We start from the raw sequence: 18,361 nt of genomic DNA, 5'->3' as shown, positions 1-18,361 counted from the left end.
AGTGTCTGGATCAACTTACGAGCACCGCTACTAATTTTTAAGAGACCCGTCATACCGTTCAGCAGCGGGGCTGGCCAATTGAAAGCTAGAGGAAAGCCTTGTATAGACTAGCCACATACGATCAATTGATATCGCCTAGAAAAAATTTTGAACATTAAACCTAAGAGGGATCAAGCTCTTAAATCCCGGCATTGGTTAAAAAGAAACGAATCCCTTCAGGTTAAAGGCCAAAACACAATCCATTCGATGCATATGGACTCATATGCATTGAACGGCTCCCGATGTAGTTGTGTTGATACCATTGTTTTATTCACAATGCTTTTTTTGATAACCGAAGAACAGTCCTACAACCGAGCCACAATTGGACCCGACTGCGAAATGCAAACCTCCGGGCATTCTTTTCCAGTTTTCTTTTTTTCCATTGCAATATTTTTACCCACACGATTGACAACCTCTTCCATCGAAATTATCAACTGGGGTCGTCCCCTACAATTTGCGCACTTATTCATTATAAAATCATTATTCTTGGAGTCCTTTCCAAAAAAAATTATTTTTCGGACAAGTTAGTTAATTAGGTTATGGTTGGTCGGACTTTATTTGACCTTGTGCAAACAAATTAAAGAACCAAGAAACAAGAAAAAAGAAAAAGCGGCATTAAGTGGATCGCGAATATATATTTTGGTTGAGAAATTTGGGCTATTTCCACTTTTCCTCTCGAGAAAGGAAAACAGGAAACCAGATTAACGAAAGAGAACAGGTACAAGAAATGTTGTGCCCTCCAAATGGGTTTCGTTTTGAGCTAGGCAACGTGATCCACACCGTTCCCTTTTTTACGGAGATCTCAAAACGTAGAACAATTCTAAAAAGGATTAAGTGGATCGCGAATATCGATAAGCCAGTGAACGAGTCACATTTATCTTGATCAAATAAACAGCTTGGTACGATTTCAACTGATGAGAATAGCGTTTGGATGGTTCCCTATTCAGGCTCAGGGAGCATCTTGGCTTCCATAAAGTTGGCTTCTACTGTGCTGATTTTCATTTTCTGGTTCTGCAAATGATGCTGACGGGTGGTAAGGGGATTGCTCCCCCGACCAAGCTCCGATTCTTTGGTCAGAACAATAAAGTAATTTCTTGTGAATTCTTTAGTCTTAATGTAGATAGCCTACCTTTGACTGGACCGCGAAATAGATTAATTGAGATGCGCGTAAACTGACTCGGACACCACTGCTGGTTTGGAAAAAAAAAAAACAGTAACAGAATTGTGGTTGATTGCTACAGTATTAGGAATCCAATGGTAACCAATTGGTAGATGCTGAAGATGCTACCTGTGGTGGGCCTACTTTTGGTCCTACTATGGTCTGGCTTGGTGGTGTTTTTCTGTGGTGGGCCTACTTTTGGTTCACCATAGTTGTCGTGGTAGTTGTACTTTTACATTTTTTGACCCCAATTATAGAGCATGTGTATATACGGATATGTATGTATGTATCTCGGTTAACGTGGGACCCACCATAAGTCACCGAATAATTTCTCATAACCCAAGTCACGAAATTCGCATGCACGATCTTGAGCGGCAAAGCGGGCATGAAAACACCTTTCAAAAACATTGCATACTTCTAAAATTCGTGAAAATGATGATTGAGAGCGAAAGCGCAAAGCGACAATTGAGAGCAGGAGCACATCGTCTTAGCTGATATTACAGGATAATATATAATTATGGCTGACAAATACTAGAAGGACAACCATAAAAACTAGTAGGTCTAATAGATGAATGCCTCAAAAAGTAAAAACATTGTTTCATCCGATAAGAAGAACTACTCCCATGTGTAATGCTACTGCTACTGGCTAGCTTCGACTGCTTAATCTACTGCTAGTTGCTACGATCTGGTTTTTGGATTTTTTGGATGGCCTCTTCAACCTTTAATTCTTGCATATATTTTCGTAATCGGTCCATAAAACTTTGTGGCTTTCAACAAAAAGCATTTCATCATTTGTGTGTCTTTCTGACCGATAAACCATCACCCATCGCAAAAAAGATACCAACCAAGAAAGAGGGAAGGCAAGGGCATGCCATTGAAAACCTTTACAGACTAAAAAAGACTCCATCCCTGCTAAGGGAAAGGAGAAAAGAAGCTAAATGAAAAATACAGGTTTACAAGAATTGCTCTCAAGGCTATCCACCTTTATTTTCTAGTCATTCTATGAGCAGTGCTGTGAACACATGTTGGTCTAAGTCCAGATATCTGTAATCTGAATTTCCGACGTACCAAAAAATAAAAAGATCTCTGTAATCCAAAACATTTTCCTTTTTCTATGGTCAATGAATTATGGAAACGTGATACTTATTGCATTAACTTAGCTCCAAGAGTTTTCAATTTCCTTCACCAATTTACAGCGGCATCAGTCTTCTATGCTTGTAAAACCACAAGAATGAACAAAATATGAAAGCCCCTGTTACTCCAGTTATCAGTAGCACCCATTTGAATGCACCCGCGTCATCAAACAAAGCTATTGGAAAATTCATGCCAAATATACCCGCTACCACTCCGAAGATGGCAACGACAAACGTTGCGGTTGTTAGCAGCAGCTCAAACTGGATAAGCTGGTTTCGGACACTATCCTGAAAACCGCATAACAGAAACTCCCAATCAATATCTCAGAACCCAGACATGCTCTTTGATTTCTCGTCAATCTTCAACAACATAACAATGATCTCGTAGAATGCTTTCTGTTATTGTTCAAAAATGAGCTTATTGCTAGTCAATCGAAAAGCTCCCGCTACAACCTGCTTTACTTGCAATTTAAGGGTACTTATAAAGGAATATTTAACTTTGGAACAGTGAAATATAAGTCTACAACTCAATGACGTGACAGCTCACGATTGGAAGCTGATATGCCCCACTCAAACAGAACCCAATCAAAAGCTGTCACATCGGTCAACTTTGGAAAGAAAGCATAATATGCATTTTTGCTTAAGTTTAAAATGCCATTTCATTCTAGAACCATATGATAGTTCCCAATTAATAACTAGCAAAGCAGCACCAACACACTTAATTTGTCTATACTTAAGTTAAATAAAGTATTGTATACCCATAATCTATATTTAATCTACTCATGTTTTAGCTGAGATGGTAAGGATTCATACCAGCTGAATATTGATGAAATCTTCCGTGTCATCAATGTACTCCTTCAGCTGAAATGAAGGAAAAAATAAACTGATTTGATAAACTGTTTCCAACTAAATTAACGGTAAGTAAAGAAGACAAAAGCAAGCATAACAATTAGAGTACATACAGATGTCAACTTGTTGAGGGTGCTGTCAATGACAACAAAATAAGCCTCCAACAACATCTCCAGTTCTTCAATCCTCTCTGTCCCACTTTCTGTACTCCTCGCACTCTGTCTGCTCCTGGCAATGCTCAAGCTCTTCTCGAGCCTCCTACTACCATCAGGGGGTGAAGAGACAGGAGAAACTGGAGCAGAAACAGATTGAACACCGTCAGAAGATCTGAATCCCGTTACAGATTGATCCCCAGAGAAAAATAACTCCATCCGCCTTTTCTTTTCAGTGAGGTACATTTCAGCCATATCTCCATCATCATCCATTAGCTGCTCTATCTCATCTCTAACCTACACGAAAATGGAGAGGGGGAGGAGGAATCAGAGATATGTGCCCTTGGGGACAGAAATGGAAAACCAATCGCAGAGAAGTACAAAAACCTTCTGTACTCGTCGAGTTAGGGCAACAAGTCTGCTTTTCAGTCGCCGTGCACGCTCCAAGTTTAAGGTACTGATCTTTGATGTCAGTTCATCTAGAAGTGGATATGCTTCAATTTCCAATTCCGCTGCCTGATTAATTCATAAATGACTAATACACAAACTGTAAAAACCCACAAGGAACCAACTTTTGACTGAGAGGCAATGCAAGCAATAAACAATAATATACTCACATGTTGCATCAGAAAGAGAGCTAGCAATCCAACAAGGACAAATTAACCAATCATTTCCAGTTTTAGAGTCTAATTCGTAGATATATTTCACTCAAAGATCACTCTACCTCCAAAAAATTTAATGTTCACCAATGCGAAACCAGCAAACTCCCAAGTTGACCAATTCTTTCCATTTTCCACATTATAGGACCTAAAGCTAGTTATATACATAAGATGCAGCATGAGATATCCTTTTCTTTCTTTTTTTTTGGTGGAAGTGTGAGAAACTTCATTCATAGCAAGAAAAGTACAACTGTGTTATTGCCACAAGATAAAGAGCGCCGGCAACGAGCGAAGACCAATAAAGGTCTAAGGAACATAAAACACAGAGCACTGATCCGCAACACACAAAAGACACAGAAACTATGCTATCACCAGAAAATATAAGGGCGCCAAAGACGAGCGAATGCCAACAAAAGGCCTAAGTAGTCGTAATCCAAATGTAATGTCGCCACCAAAATCTTTAGGAAAATGCCTTCTCAAATTTTGGGAAACAAAATGTCGGAAGACCTTCATGAAATGTAGCCTTTAAGATAGGGAAGTCTCCAATGATTTTCTCTCAAGTGTGGCAGGGTCTAGAAACTAAAGTATTTAGCTTTCATAAGGATCTCAGTCATGCCACAACTTATGTGCATATAAACTGTTCGTTGCCATAAATTTCAAACATATGCATCCTACAATCTGTTCTGCCACGCACCTGTGAATCCAGAAAAGTACAAGCAGCCTCTAGAGCAACTTCAAGAGCCTTAAACTCAAAGGGCAAGTAATCAGGCGACGTGCTCCCAAACAAACTATCAAAACTCCTATTTCCACTCCTGCTACTCAAGTCAGTACCTTCTGACCGCCAAACCTCACCCACCCCTGCAGTTGTCAATCGCTTTTGTAGCTCCACCACATACTGAAACACATAGCTATCAAGCGAATTCAAAAGCAGAACCTCATCAGCCGTGATAATACATCGAATCTGCTCCAAATTTACGACAATAGCCTTCTCCCTGCCAAGGATTGTTGAGGGGTACACAAATAGCGGATCAAGCAGGCGTAGGTCTCGTGCAGGAAGATCACATCGACGCATTATAGTGAACTTGTCAACTTCGATGACTTGGGAATTCCCTAATGCATCAACCCGGATCCACGATCGAAGGCCTTGGCCACGCTTTTTCAAGCCTGTAACATCCACGCCATGAAAGGGTTGATGCACAGAGGCAGAGGGGCGATAAGATGAATCTCTAAGATTGGCGACCGAAGCAGTTTTTGGCGGGAGCAGGCGTTCTTTGAGGTCTGCCATCGATATGGAACTTTGAATGCTGCAAGGAATGACAAAATGAAATGAGAATAGTTAAGATAAGCAAAAACTTTTTTCCATACGTAAACCTTTGATGGCTTGATATTCTTTGTTTGACCCACTTCATAGAAGCTTAATACTAATTGCTTACATAGCATGGTTTTATAGCGAAGAGGTTGTGAATTGAAGTCTCTCTGGTTACATCTGTTCTCTGATTGCACTTCTTTTCGTTTAGATTACATTTCTCCGTATGACCATTTGCATCTCCACATCCAAGATGGTGTAACACATGAGGGAATTTATTACACATCTCCATACTTCCTTTTATATTATTGACCATTCCCTAACAGCTTAAACTTTTCGAGACAATCAGCAACTTAATAGCAAAAACAAATATTTGTTTTCATTTTTCCATATTGACTAGTGGTTTTAGGATCCAAGCTCTATCATGAATATGAGCTCTGTTGCGGAAACTAAGGACCAAACCAGAACACAAACACACACACAAACACAGAGACAAAGATTTACGTGGTTCCCCAAAATCGGGTACATCCACGGGGGGCAGCCGGATTATATTTAGGAGGAGGAGGATTACAAATCACTCTAACTCACACTCACTCACAGACTGATACAAATGCATACATATGCAGCTCTCAAACTCTCACTGATTTTCCCACACCAAATACAAGTGCAGAATGCTCAATTTATAGGCAAAGAATAGAGCCCTGTTCAACAGCCATGCTTATGGCATTAATTTCAAACCATGCGTGAGATCTTCTGCAAATGTGCAGATCTTTCCATTGTCAAGAAAGACTGCTAGTCTTTGACAAACAAGAATGGGCAGATCTTTCCATTGTCAAGAAAGACTGCTAGTCTTTGACAAATGAGAATGAAGCCAAATCTCAACAATCTCCACCTTGGCGACAATTCTCCAAAGGTCCGATGCTGCCCCCAATGCGCCCTTAGGCGCTCTGAACCGGAGAGATGTTGATCAAGTCCAAACAATGATTGAACTTGATCCCAGTAACAACCTTCGTCAACATATCAGCTGGGTTGTCTGCAGTGGCAATCTTCTCAAGCAATATGTCCCCTTCTTCTAGAATTTCCCGAACAAAGTGAAAACGGACATCTATATGCTTTGTCCTGGTATGGTGCACCTGATTCTTTGCCAAATGAATGGCACTCTGACTATCGCAATAGACATTGATGTGCTCCTGTTTGGCACCCAAATCACCAATCAAACCCTGCAACCAGATGGCTTCTTTTATGGCCTCAGTCACAGCCATATATTCAGCCTCCGTAGTAGATAGTGCAACCGTGGACTGTAAAGTCGAACGCCAACTAACTGGTCCTCCTGCCATAGTGAAAACATAACCAGTAATTGACCGCCTCTTATCCAGATCACCAGCGTAATCTGAATCTACATAACCAACTGCAAGCTGATCACCAAATTTCTGATCTCTCCCAAATTTTAGGCCAACATTAACTGTGCCCTGAATGTATCTAAGAATCCATTTCACAGCCTGCCAGTGACCCTTTCCTGGATCATGCATATATCTACTAACCATACTGACAGCGTGTGAAATATCGGGTCTGGTACATACCATTGCATACATCAAGGATCCCACAGCGTTGGCATACGGAACTTGGGCCATCTGTTTTCGTTCCGCATCAGTACGAGGTGACATCGAAGCGCTGAGCTTAAAGTGCGGGGCTAATGGTGTACTCACGGGTTTAGCTTTGCCATCTATGCCAAACCGTTGAAGTACAGTCTTCAGATACTGAGTCTGCGATAAGCAAACTGTGCCCTGCTTCCTGTTGCGCTGAATCTCCATCCCAATGACCTTCTTTGCTTCTCCAAGGTCTTTCATTTCGAATTCTGAACTCAGTTGTGCCTTCAACCGAGAAATCTCCACCTTGCTCTTAGATGCAATTAGCATATCATCAACATATAAGAGCAAATAGATAAAGGAACCATCCCGAAGTTTACGAAAGTAAACACAATGGTCAAAACTGCTGCGAGTATACCTCTGCGTAGCCATAAACTGATCAAATCTCTTGTACCATTGTCGTGGCGACTGCTTTAGGCCATATAGTGACTTGCGAAAACGGCAAGCCCAATTTTCCTTTCCGGAGACCTTGAAACCATCTGGTTGTGACATATAGATCTCTTCGTCCAAGTCGCCGTGCAAAAATGCAGTCTTAACATCGAGTTGCTGTAACTCGAGGTCGTACTGCGCAACCAAAGATAATAGAATGCGGATCGATGCATGCTTCACCACCGGAGAGAAGACCTCATTGTAGTCAATCCCTTCGCGCTGAGCATAACCCTTTGCCACCAATCTGGCCTTATGTCTAACACCACCCTTGACCGAACTGTCCTCTTTGTTGGCGTAGACCCATTTGCATCCTATTGCTTTATTCCCTTTGGGAAGTGGTACCAGCTCCCAAGTCTTATTCTTGTGAAGAGAACTCATCTCCTCATTCATAGCCTGCTTCCATTGAGAACTGTCAGAACCTGAAACGGCCTCCCTATACGTATTCGGAACACCTGTGATAACCGGAAGGGCGTATGCAACCATACCATCATATCGGGCAGGTTTTCGAATCTCCCTCCTCGGACGGCTAGTAGCAATAGACTGTGTTGGCGCTATAGCCTCGGGAACTGAAACATCATCAGACTCAGAACTTGAATCTGAAACATCACTGTGGTGCTCCTGTGGTGGCGAAATGGTAGGAACTTGAACTACAGGAACCTCTAGCTCCACCTGCTCTGACTGCTCCACCTGATCTGAACACCCTGGAATGGTGTTAACCTTTCGAGAGTTGGTTTGAAGCATGGCCGACTCATCGAAAGTAACATCTCGGCTGGTAATAATCTTCTTAGACTCCGGGCACCAGAGTCTATAGGCCTTTACACCTGGAGTAAAGCCAACAAATATAGCCTTCCTAGCTCGAGGATCCAGCTTAGATTCTGTGACATGAAAATAAGCAGGACAACCAAATACATGCAGCCGATCGTAATCAATCGAAGATTGACCAAAATATACCTCCATGGGAGTCCGTCCGCCAAGTGCCTCTGACGGTAGCCTGTTGATCAACTGACAGGCATAGGCGACTGCCTCTCCCCAAAATACTTTGCTCAAACCGGCGTTGGACAACATACACCGCACCTTAGTCACCAAAGTACGGTTCATCCTCTCTGCAACTCCATTTTGCTGTGGAGTCTTCGCTGCGGTGAAATGTCGGACTATCCCCTCCTCCTGACAGATTTTGAGAAAGGGATCTGAAGTATACTCACCACCGTTGTCTGACCGAAGTACCTTGATTTTTCTGCCAGTCTGAGTCTCCACCCTCTGCTTCCAACGGAGGAAAGTGTCAAGGACCTCATCCTTGCGTTGCATGGGATAAACCCATACTCTCCGTGAAAAATCATCAATAAACGTGACAAACCACCGTTTGCCACCAAAAGTTGCTGTCATTGTGGGCCCCCAAACATCTGAATGAACATAATCCAGAATACCCTTCGTACAATGAACTGCGGTGCCAAATTTGACCCTGGTCTGTTTGCCCAGAACACAGTGCTCACAGAATCCAAACTTCCCTGTCTTGGCCCCCTTAAGGAGACCTTTCTTCATCAATCCTTGTAAAGCTTTCTCTCCGGCATGACCTAGGCGCATGTGCCAGAGTCGGGAAATGTCATCTGTAGCATCATCTGAGCTGCTGCTGGAGATGGCTACTCCTCCTGTAACTGTGCGCCCGTCGAGGAAGTATAAATTTCCTCTCCGAGTGCCTTTCAGGACCACTAATGCACCATGGGTTACTTTCAGAGCTCCACCTTCTAAAGTAATCTTGTAACCTTTTGCATCCAAGGTTCCAAGAGAAATCAAATTTTTCTTCAAATCCGGGACATACCGGACATCTGTCAAAAGCTTGGTTGTACCGTTGCGCAACTTGAGTCGGATTGTACCTATCCCCTGAGTTTTGCAGGCATTGTCATTGCCCATCAAAACTACGCCACCGTCAATCTCTTGAAAGTTTGAGAACCAGTCCCGATGGGGACACATATGGTAGGTACATCCCGAGTCCAGAATCCATTCATCTGAATTTGTGTCTGATGAAACAATCAAGGCTGATGCCAAGTCGTCAACCTCTCCTCTTGCAACATTTGCTCGTTGTTGTTGTTGTTCCTTGATTTTGGGGCAATCCTTCTTCCAGTGCCCCGTTTCATGACAGTAAGCACACTCATCCTTTGCAATCTGCTTCCTATCACCGGATTTCTGATTCCTTTCAGCTGATTTGCCTTTTGACCTGGACCTGGACTGTCTCCTCCCGGACTGTCTATTCCTCGATTCAGTCCTTCCCCTTACTGATAGTGCTGATGAAGAGGGATCCCGATGAACTTGTTGATCCTTCTTCCGTACCTCGTTGTTAATCAAAGTAGAGCAAACGTCATTAAAACGAATTTCATCTTTTCCATACAGTAAGGTAGTAACCAAGTGGTCATATGTATCAGGCAAAGAATTTATCAACAAAAGTGCCTTATCCTCATCGTCAATTTTAACATCAAGGTTTTGCAAATCGGCCAAAATTTTATTGAAACTATTTAGATGTTCGTTCATTGACGCACCTTGTTGATACTGAAAACGATACAGTCTCTTCTTCAGGTAGAGTCTGTTCTCTATGCTCTTCGTCATGTACTTGCTCTCTAATTTCTGCCACAACTCCTTGGCTGAATTGTCCCTCATGACGGAATACTTGATGTCTTTGGACAAACAAAGACGGATCGTGCCACAAGCTTGCCGATTAAGCTTGTCCCAATCGGAGGTGGACATATCCTCAGGACGATCCTCCAAAGTGAATTCCAAATCTTGTTGATTTAGAATATCCAAAACTTCGCATTGCCACATGCCGAAGTTAATTGTGCCATCGAACTTATCCACTTCGAATTTGGCATTCGAAACCGAGGTCCTCCTCATGTAGGAACTGACCGAGGGCTCGTCTGAAGTCTTCTTATCTGATGATTTGTCCATAGGTGTTGAAGAAACAACACTAGGGCTCTCCTCGTCGATGCTGGACATCCAACGAAGTCAAAAGCGAGAGTTTTACCGCTGAAAATACTCCCAACAGATTTTTCGGAACGGAATCTCGAAAAACGGGGCACGGGGTTGGATCTGGAACGTCGAGATAGTCAAAATCGACTACTCACGGGCGAAAAACGGAGTCCGGACGGCTCCGAAAACACAGAAAACAAATTTTAGGAAAATTCTGCTGACTGGATGATTGACTGGACCACTTTTGCTGAGGTGTCGAACACGTGGCACCCACCTGGCGCTGACGTGGAATGACACGCGGACTGCTGACGTGGTTGATGACTCAGCACATATGGGTCCCGTTTGGTGACGTGTCTGATGACTGGGCAGGTGATGTGGCGGATGACAGCGCCATGTGGTACTGATGGAGCGATGACATGTTGCTGACTGGATGATGACATCTTGCTGATGTCATCGTCTTCAACCTGCAGTTGCGCGTGGAAACGTATCACAAGCGCGTCAGATACATTTTCTGATTTGACTGCTTAAGCGCAACTTTGACCGGGAAGGTGTGGTTCACCCCGACGTCGGATGAAGGCTTATTATACCTTCCCGAAATCGTCTCGACGAGACGAACAAGATGGACAGATTAGATCGTATTTTCGAGCTGTTTCGAAAAAACGCAGATTCGAACAGAGGCAAAAACAGAATGTTGCTTTGTGTTTTGGCTTCCCAAGCTCTGATACCAATTGTTGCGGAAACTAAGGACCAAACCAGAACACAAACACACACACAAACACAGAGACAAAGATTTACGTGGTTCCCCAAAATCGGGTACATCCACGGGGGGCAGCCGGATTATATTTAGGAGGAGGAGGATTACAAATCACTCTAACTCACACTCACTCACAGACTGATACAAATGCATACATATGCAGCTCTCAAACTCTCACTGATTTTCCCACACCAAATACAAGTGCAGAAGGCTCAATTTATAAGCAAAGAATAGAGCCCTGTTCAACAGCCATGCTTATGGCATTAATTTCAAACCATGCGTGAGATCTTCTGCAAATGTGCAGATCTTTCCATTGTCAAGAAAGACTGCTAGTCTTTGACAAACAAGAATGGGCAGATCTTTCCATTGTCAAGAAAGACTGCTAGTCTTTGACAAACGAGAATGAAGCCAAATCTCAACAGTTATCAGAGCTTGGGAAGCCAAAACACAAAGCAACATTCTGTTTTTGCCTCTGTTCGAATCTGCGTTTTTTCGAAACAGCTCGAAAATACGATCTAATCTGTCCATCTTGTTCGTCTCGTCGAGACGATTTCGGGAAGGTATAATAAGCCTTCATCCGACGTCGGGGTGAACCACACCTTCCCGGTCAAAGTTGCGCTTAAGCAGTCAAATCAGAAAATGAATCTGACGCGCTTGTGATACGTTTCCACGCGCAACTGCAGGTTGAAGACGATGACATCAGCAAGATGTCATCATCCAGTCAGCAACATGTCATCGCTCCATCAGTACCACATGGCGCTGTCATCCGCCACATCACCTGCCCAGTCATCAGACACGTCACCAAACGGGACCCATATGTGCTGAGTCATCAACCACGTCAGCAGTCCGCATGTCATTCCACGTCAGCGCCAGGTGGGTGCCACGTGTTCGACACCTCAGCAAAAGTGGTCCAGTCAATCATCCAGTCAGCAGAATTTTCCTAAAATTTGTTTTCTGTGTTTTCGGAGCCGTCCGGACTCCGTTTTTCGCCCGTGAGTAGTCGATTTTGACTATCTCGACGTTCCAGATCCAACCCCGTGCCCCGTTTTTCGAGATTCCGTTCCGAAAAATCTGTTGGGAGTATTTTCAGCGGTAAAACTCTCGCTTTTGACTTCGTTGGATGTCCAGCATCGACGAGGAGAGCCCTAGTGTTGTTTCTTCAACACCTATGGACAAATCATCAGATAAGAAGACTTCAGACGAGCCCTCGGTCAGTTCCTACATGAGGAGGACCTCGGTTTCGAATGCCAAATTCGAAGTGGATAAGTTCGATGGCACAATTAACTTCGGCATGTGGCAATGCGAAGTTTTGGATATTCTAAATCAACAAGATTTGGAATTCACTTTGGAGGATCGTCCTGAGGATATGTCCACCTCCGATTGGGACAAGCTTAATCGGCAAGCTTGTGGCACGATCCGTCTTTGTTTGTCCAAAGACATCAAGTATTCCGTCATGAGGGACAATTCAGCCAAGGAGTTGTGGCAGAAATTAGAGAGCAAGTACATGACGAAGAGCATAGAGAACAGACTCTACCTGAAGAAGAGACTGTATCGTTTTCAGTATCAACAAGGTGCGTCAATGAACGAACATCTAAATAGTTTCAATAAAATTTTGGCCGATTTGCAAAACCTTGATGTTAAAATTGACGATGAGGATAAGGCACTTTTGTTGATAAATTCTTTGCCTGATACATATGACCACTTGGTTACTACCTTACTGTATGGAAAAGATGAAATTCGTTTTAATGACGTTTGCTCTACTTTGATTAACAACGAGGTACGGAAGAAGGATCAACAAGTTCATCGGGATCCCTCTTCATCAGCACTATCAGTAAGGGGAAGGACTGAATCGAGGAATAGACAGTCCGGGAGGAGACAGTCCAGGTCCAGGTCAAAAGGCAAATCAGCTGAAAGGAATCAGAAATCCGGTGATAGGAAGCAGATTGCAAAGGATGAGTGTGCTTACTGTCATGAAACGGGGCACTGGAAGAAGGATTGCCCCAAAATCAAGGAACAACAACAACAACGAGCAAATGTTGCAAGAGGAGAGGTTGACGACTTGGCATCAGCCTTGATTGTTTCATCAGACACAAATTCAGATGAATGGATTCTGGACTCGGGATGTACCTACCATATGTGTCCCCATCGGGACTGGTTCTCAAACTTTCAAGAGATTGACGGTGGCGTAGTTTTGATGGGCAATGACAATGCCTGCAAAACTCAGGGGATAGGTACAATCCGACTCAAGTTGCGCAACGGTACAACCAAGCTTTTGACAGATGTCCGGTATGTCCCGGATTTGAAGAAAAATTTGATTTCTCTTGGAACCTTGGATGCAAAAGGTTACAAGATTACTTTAGAAGGTGGAGCTCTGAAAGTAACCCATGGTGCATTAGTGGTCCTGAAAGGCACTCGGAGAGGAAATTTATACTTCCTCGACGGGCGCACAGTTACAGGAGGAGTAGCCATCTCCAGCAGCAGCTCAGATGATGCTACAGATGACATTTCCCGACTCTGGCACATGCGCCTAGGTCATGCCGGAGAGAAAGCTTTACAAGGATTGATGAAGAAAGGTCTCCTTAAGGGGGCCAAGACAGGGAAGTTTGGATTCTGTGAGCACTGTGTTCTGGGCAAACAGACCAGGGTCAAATTTGGCACCGCAGTTCATTGTACGAAGGGTATTCTGGATTATGTTCATTCAGATGTTTGGGGGCCCACAATGACAGCAACTTTTGGTGGCAAACGGTGGTTTGTCACGTTTATTGATGATTTTTCACGGAGAGTATGGGTTTATCCCATGCAACGCAAGGATGAGGTCCTTGACACTTTCCTCCGTTGGAAGCAGAGGGTGGAGACTCAGACTGGCAGAAAAATCAAGGTACTTCGGTCAGACAACGGTGGTGAGTATACTTCAGATCCCTTTCTCAAAATCTGTCAGGAGGAGGGGATAGTCCGACATTTCACCGCAGCGAAGACTCCACAGCAAAATGGAGTTGCAGAGAGGATGAACCGTACTTTGGTGACTAAGGTGCGGTGTATGTTGTCCAACGCCGGTTTGAGCAAAGTATTTTGGGGAGAGGCAGTCGCCTATGCCTGTCAGTTGATCAACAGGCTACCGTCAGAGGCACTTGGCGGACGGACTCCCATGGAGGTATATTTTGGTCAATCTTCGATTGATTACGATCGGCTGCATGTATTTGGTTGTCCTGCTTATTTTCATGTCACAGAATCTAAGCTGGATCCTCGAGCTAGGAAGGCTATATTTGTTGGCTTTACTCCAGGTGTAAAGGCCTATAGACTCTGGTGCCCGGAGTCTAAGAAGATTATTACCAGCCGAGATGTTACTTTCGATGAGTCGGCCATGCTTCAAACCAACTCTCGAAAGGTTAACACCATTCCAGGGTGTTCAGATCAGGTGGAGCAGTCAGAGCAGGTGGAGCTAGAGGTTCCTGTAGTTCAAGTTCCTACCATTTCGCCACCACAGGAGCACCACAGTGATGTTTCAGATTCAAGTTCTGAGTCTGATGATGTTTCAGTTCCCGAGGCTATAGCGCCAACACAGTCTATTGCTACTAGCCGTCCGAGGAGGGAGATTCGAAAACCTGCCCGATATGATGGTATGGTTGCATACGCCCTTTCGGTTATCACAGGTGTTCCGAATACGTATAGGGAGGCCGTTTCAGGTTCTGACAGTTCTCAATGGAAGCAGGCTATGAATGAGGAGATGAGTTCTCTTCACAAGAATAAGACTTGGGAGCTGGTACCACTTCCCAAAGGGAATAAAGCAATAGGATGCAAATGGGTCTACGCCAACAAAGAGGACAGTTCGGTCAAGGGTGGTGTTAGACATAAGGCCAGATTGGTGGCAAAGGGTTATGCTCAGCGCGAAGGGATTGACTACAATGAGGTCTTCTCTCCGGTGGTGAAGCATGCATCGATCCGCATTCTATTATCTTTGGTTGCGCAGTACGACCTCGAGTTACAGCAACTCGATGTTAAGACTGCATTTTTGCACGGCGACTTGGACGAAGAGATCTATATGTCACAACCAGATGGTTTCAAGGTCTCCGGAAAGGAAAATTGGGCTTGCCGTCTTCGCAAGTCACTATATGGCCTAAAGCAGTCGCCACGACAATGGTACAAGAGATTTGATCAGTTTATGGCTACGCAGAGGTATACTCGCAGCAGTTTTGACCATTGTGTTTACTTTCGTAAACTTCGGGATGGTTCCTTTATCTATTTGCTCTTATATGTTGATGATATGCTAATTGCATCTAAGAGCAAGGTGGAGATTTCTCGGTTGAAGGCACAACTGAGTTCAGAATTCGAAATGAAAGACCTTGGAGAAGCAAAGAAGGTCATTGGGATGGAGATTCAGCGCAACAGGAAGCAGGGCACAGTTTGCTTATCGCAGACTCAGTATCTGAAGACTGTACTTCAACGGTTTGGCATAGATGGCAAAGCTAAACCCGTGAGTACACCATTAGCCCCGCACTTTAAGCTCAGCGCTTCGATGTCACCTCGTACTGATGCGGAACGAAAACAGATGGCCCAAGTTCCGTATGCCAACGCTGTGGGATCCTTGATGTATGCAATGGTATGTACCAGACCCGATATTTCACACGCTGTCAGTATGGTTAGTAGATATATGCATGATCCAGGAAAGGGTCACTGGCAGGCTGTGAAATGGATTCTTAGATACATTCAGGGCACAGTTAATGTTGGCCTAAAATTTGGGAGAGATCAGAAATTTGGTGATCAGCTTGCAGTTGGTTATGTAGATTCAGATTACGCTGGTGATCTGGATAAGAGGCGGTCAATTACTGGTTATGTTTTCACTATGGCAGGAGGACCAGTTAGTTGGCGTTCGACTTTACAGTCCACGGTTGCACTATCTACTACGGAGGCTGAATATATGGCTGTGACTGAGGCCATAAAAGAAGCCATCTGGTTGCAGGGTTTGATTGGTGATTTGGGTGCCAAACAGGAGCACATCAATGTCTATTGCGATAGTCAGAGTGCCATTCATTTGGCAAAGAATCAGGTGCACCATACCAGGACAAAGCATATAGATGTCCGTTTTCACTTTGTTCGGGAAATTCTAGAAGAAGGGGACATATTGCTTGAGAAGATTGCCACTGCAGACAACCCAGCTGATATGTTGACGAAGGTTGTTACTGGGATCAAGTTCAATCATTGTTTGGACTTGATCAACATCTCTCCGGTTCAGAGCGCCTAAGGGCGCATTGGGGGCAGCATCGGACCTTTGGAGAATTGTCGCCAAGGTGGAGATTGTTGAGATTTGGCTTCATTCTCATTTGTCAAAGACTAGCAGTCTTTCTTGACAATGGAAAGATCTGCCCATTCTTGTTTGTCAAAGACTAGCAGTCTTTCTTGACAATGGAAAGATCTGCACATTTGCAGAAGATCTCACGCATGGTTTGAAATTAATGCCATAAGCATGGCTGTTGAACAGGGCTCTATTCTTTGCCTATAAATTGAGCCTTCTGCACTTGTATTTGGTGTGGGAAAATCAGTGAGAGTTTGAGAGCTGCATATGTATGCATTTGTATCAGTCTGTGAGTGAGTGTGAGTTAGAGTGATTTGTAATCCTCCTCCTCCTAAATATAATCCGGCTGCCCCCCGTGGATGTACCCGATTTTGGGGAACCACGTAAATCTTTGTCTCTGTGTTTGTGTGTGTGTTTGTGTTCTGGTTTGGTCCTTAGTTTCCGCAACAATCCTCATTGTACCCGCCTATTGTTCCTTATCTTCTTTATTCACTCTGTTTGCTAATCTACCTCGTCTTCTTAATTAAAATTGGAACCTTTTCCGGAATAATTACAGCTAAAACGCGTTAAATCTCTGAACTTCGAAGTTGAAACTTGTTTTATGAGCAGTCACTTCTTTTATCGTACCGCCAACAATCACAAACACGTGAACCGTTCCTAATTCAGCAAATTCATCAGGAAACCCTACATATGAACCGAATTGGGATTCTATTCCAACAAAGGGAGCTTCTTCGCTCCTTCAGATACTCGCCACCCGAACTCGGCGGCCAATGAACAGTACTAAACAGATTGAGCTCAATTCACTAAGCATGATTCGTAAAACACTAATTGTTTTCTACATTAACAACACAAGAACAAACGAGTCGAGGAGAGGAAATTAGAGCCGGTTACCTCCAATGTGAAAGTTAGGGTTTCTGCTGGTACTAACGGAATTGTCGCGCTTCATCAACCGTAGAATGATTCAAGAACTTGCAAAGAGATTGAAGAAGATCCTTAAAACCGATGGATACGTACACAGATAGATACAAACAGCTGCGTGATAGTTGAGCGATTCGCGGTTCATATGATGATTATCAGAGCGGGTAGGACCCTCGATGAAGCCTGACCCAAATAAAGACCAAGTTCTTGAACTTCCATCGAACTTTCCCTAGAAAAGCCTGTGTCCCACCAATATAACACACCGAGAAAATTTTCGTTTACCCGGTGGATATCAAGTGGCGGTTCGAGAAACTTTTGTGTGTCGAGTGGGTTTTATGTGACGATACCTATCACTTAAAATACGTTCGGATTCTTGGACTGGGAGAGAGAGTCCAAATTTGAACTCGTATAATCAATTTATTCGGATTTGATTAGAGATTATTTATTGCTAAGAATCACTCTTTTTTTTTTTTTTTGACATTCATTAATTCTAATGTTAGAAATTTGGAGAGGGAGATTGATGCTTACGGAAATCGAATTCTAACCATGTACATGAAGGTATAAAAGAGGCACCAACTACATTCCACTCCACTTGTAAAAAAGAATCAATGCATTACAACAATAGAACGATTCAGATTTAGAGTGTCTCATTCGATCCAAATTAAAAACCGAAGAGGATTCAATTTCTACTTTAAAACACAATCTAAAGAATTATTGTATCATGACCATTCGATTCCGAAAGGCTCAAGTATATCGAATGGCTTAGGTCCAAAATCACGTTTTTCCAAATTGTGTTATGGACTCTTTTTTTTTTTTGTACTTTTGCTTGCATCTAGATAAAAAATTTACTAAACATTTCAATGGACCAACTCAAACTTAAATACAAATTTGAGGAAATGTTGGCACAGTTGTAAATTTGTAGGGCAAAACTACCTTACAAAATTTAAATGAAAAATTGACCCTCCCTTGATTTATGAAATACCCTATTTAATATCGGTCGTAGTCAAGAAATATAATGGATAGGGCCAGAGTGCTTAATTATTTTATCGCATTTTTATTTTTAAATGAAACC

The 18,361-nt window shown here is 43.2% G+C and overlaps 1 protein-coding gene across 2 annotated transcripts; it reads right to left on the bottom strand.

Annotated features, from left to right (window-relative positions):
* Window positions 1-2,050: 2,050 nt before the first annotated feature.
* LOC131312072 (magnesium transporter MRS2-1-like) lies at window positions 2,051-17,590 on the bottom strand. Of its 2 annotated transcripts, XR_009195694.1 has the most exons (7): window positions 17,263-17,590; window positions 4,686-5,295; window positions 3,720-3,848; window positions 3,294-3,629; window positions 3,145-3,192; window positions 2,293-2,619; window positions 2,051-2,250 (listed from the first exon to the last, which is right to left on the bottom strand). XR_009195694.1 is itself a non-coding variant. In XM_058339803.1 (6 exons), the coding sequence occupies exons 2-6, from the start codon at window positions 5,274-5,276 to the stop codon at window positions 2,389-2,391; spliced, it is 1,335 nt and encodes a 444-aa protein (XP_058195786.1). In that variant the 5' UTR covers window positions 5,277-5,295; window positions 17,263-17,590; the 3' UTR covers window positions 2,051-2,388. The 2 variants fall into 2 exon arrangements, 1 of the variants encoding a protein (XP_058195786.1); XM_058339803.1 differs by having other exon boundaries at window positions 2,051-2,619.
* Window positions 17,591-18,361: the final 771 nt, after the last annotated feature.

The sequence above is a fragment of the Rhododendron vialii genome, chromosome 12a (assembly GCF_030253575.1).
Source record: "Rhododendron vialii isolate Sample 1 chromosome 12a, ASM3025357v1".
Classification (NCBI taxonomy): Eukaryota; Viridiplantae; Streptophyta; class Magnoliopsida; order Ericales; family Ericaceae; genus Rhododendron; species Rhododendron vialii.
The sequence above is the reverse complement of the archived record's forward strand: the minus strand, read 5'-3'. Positions and strand labels throughout refer to the sequence as shown.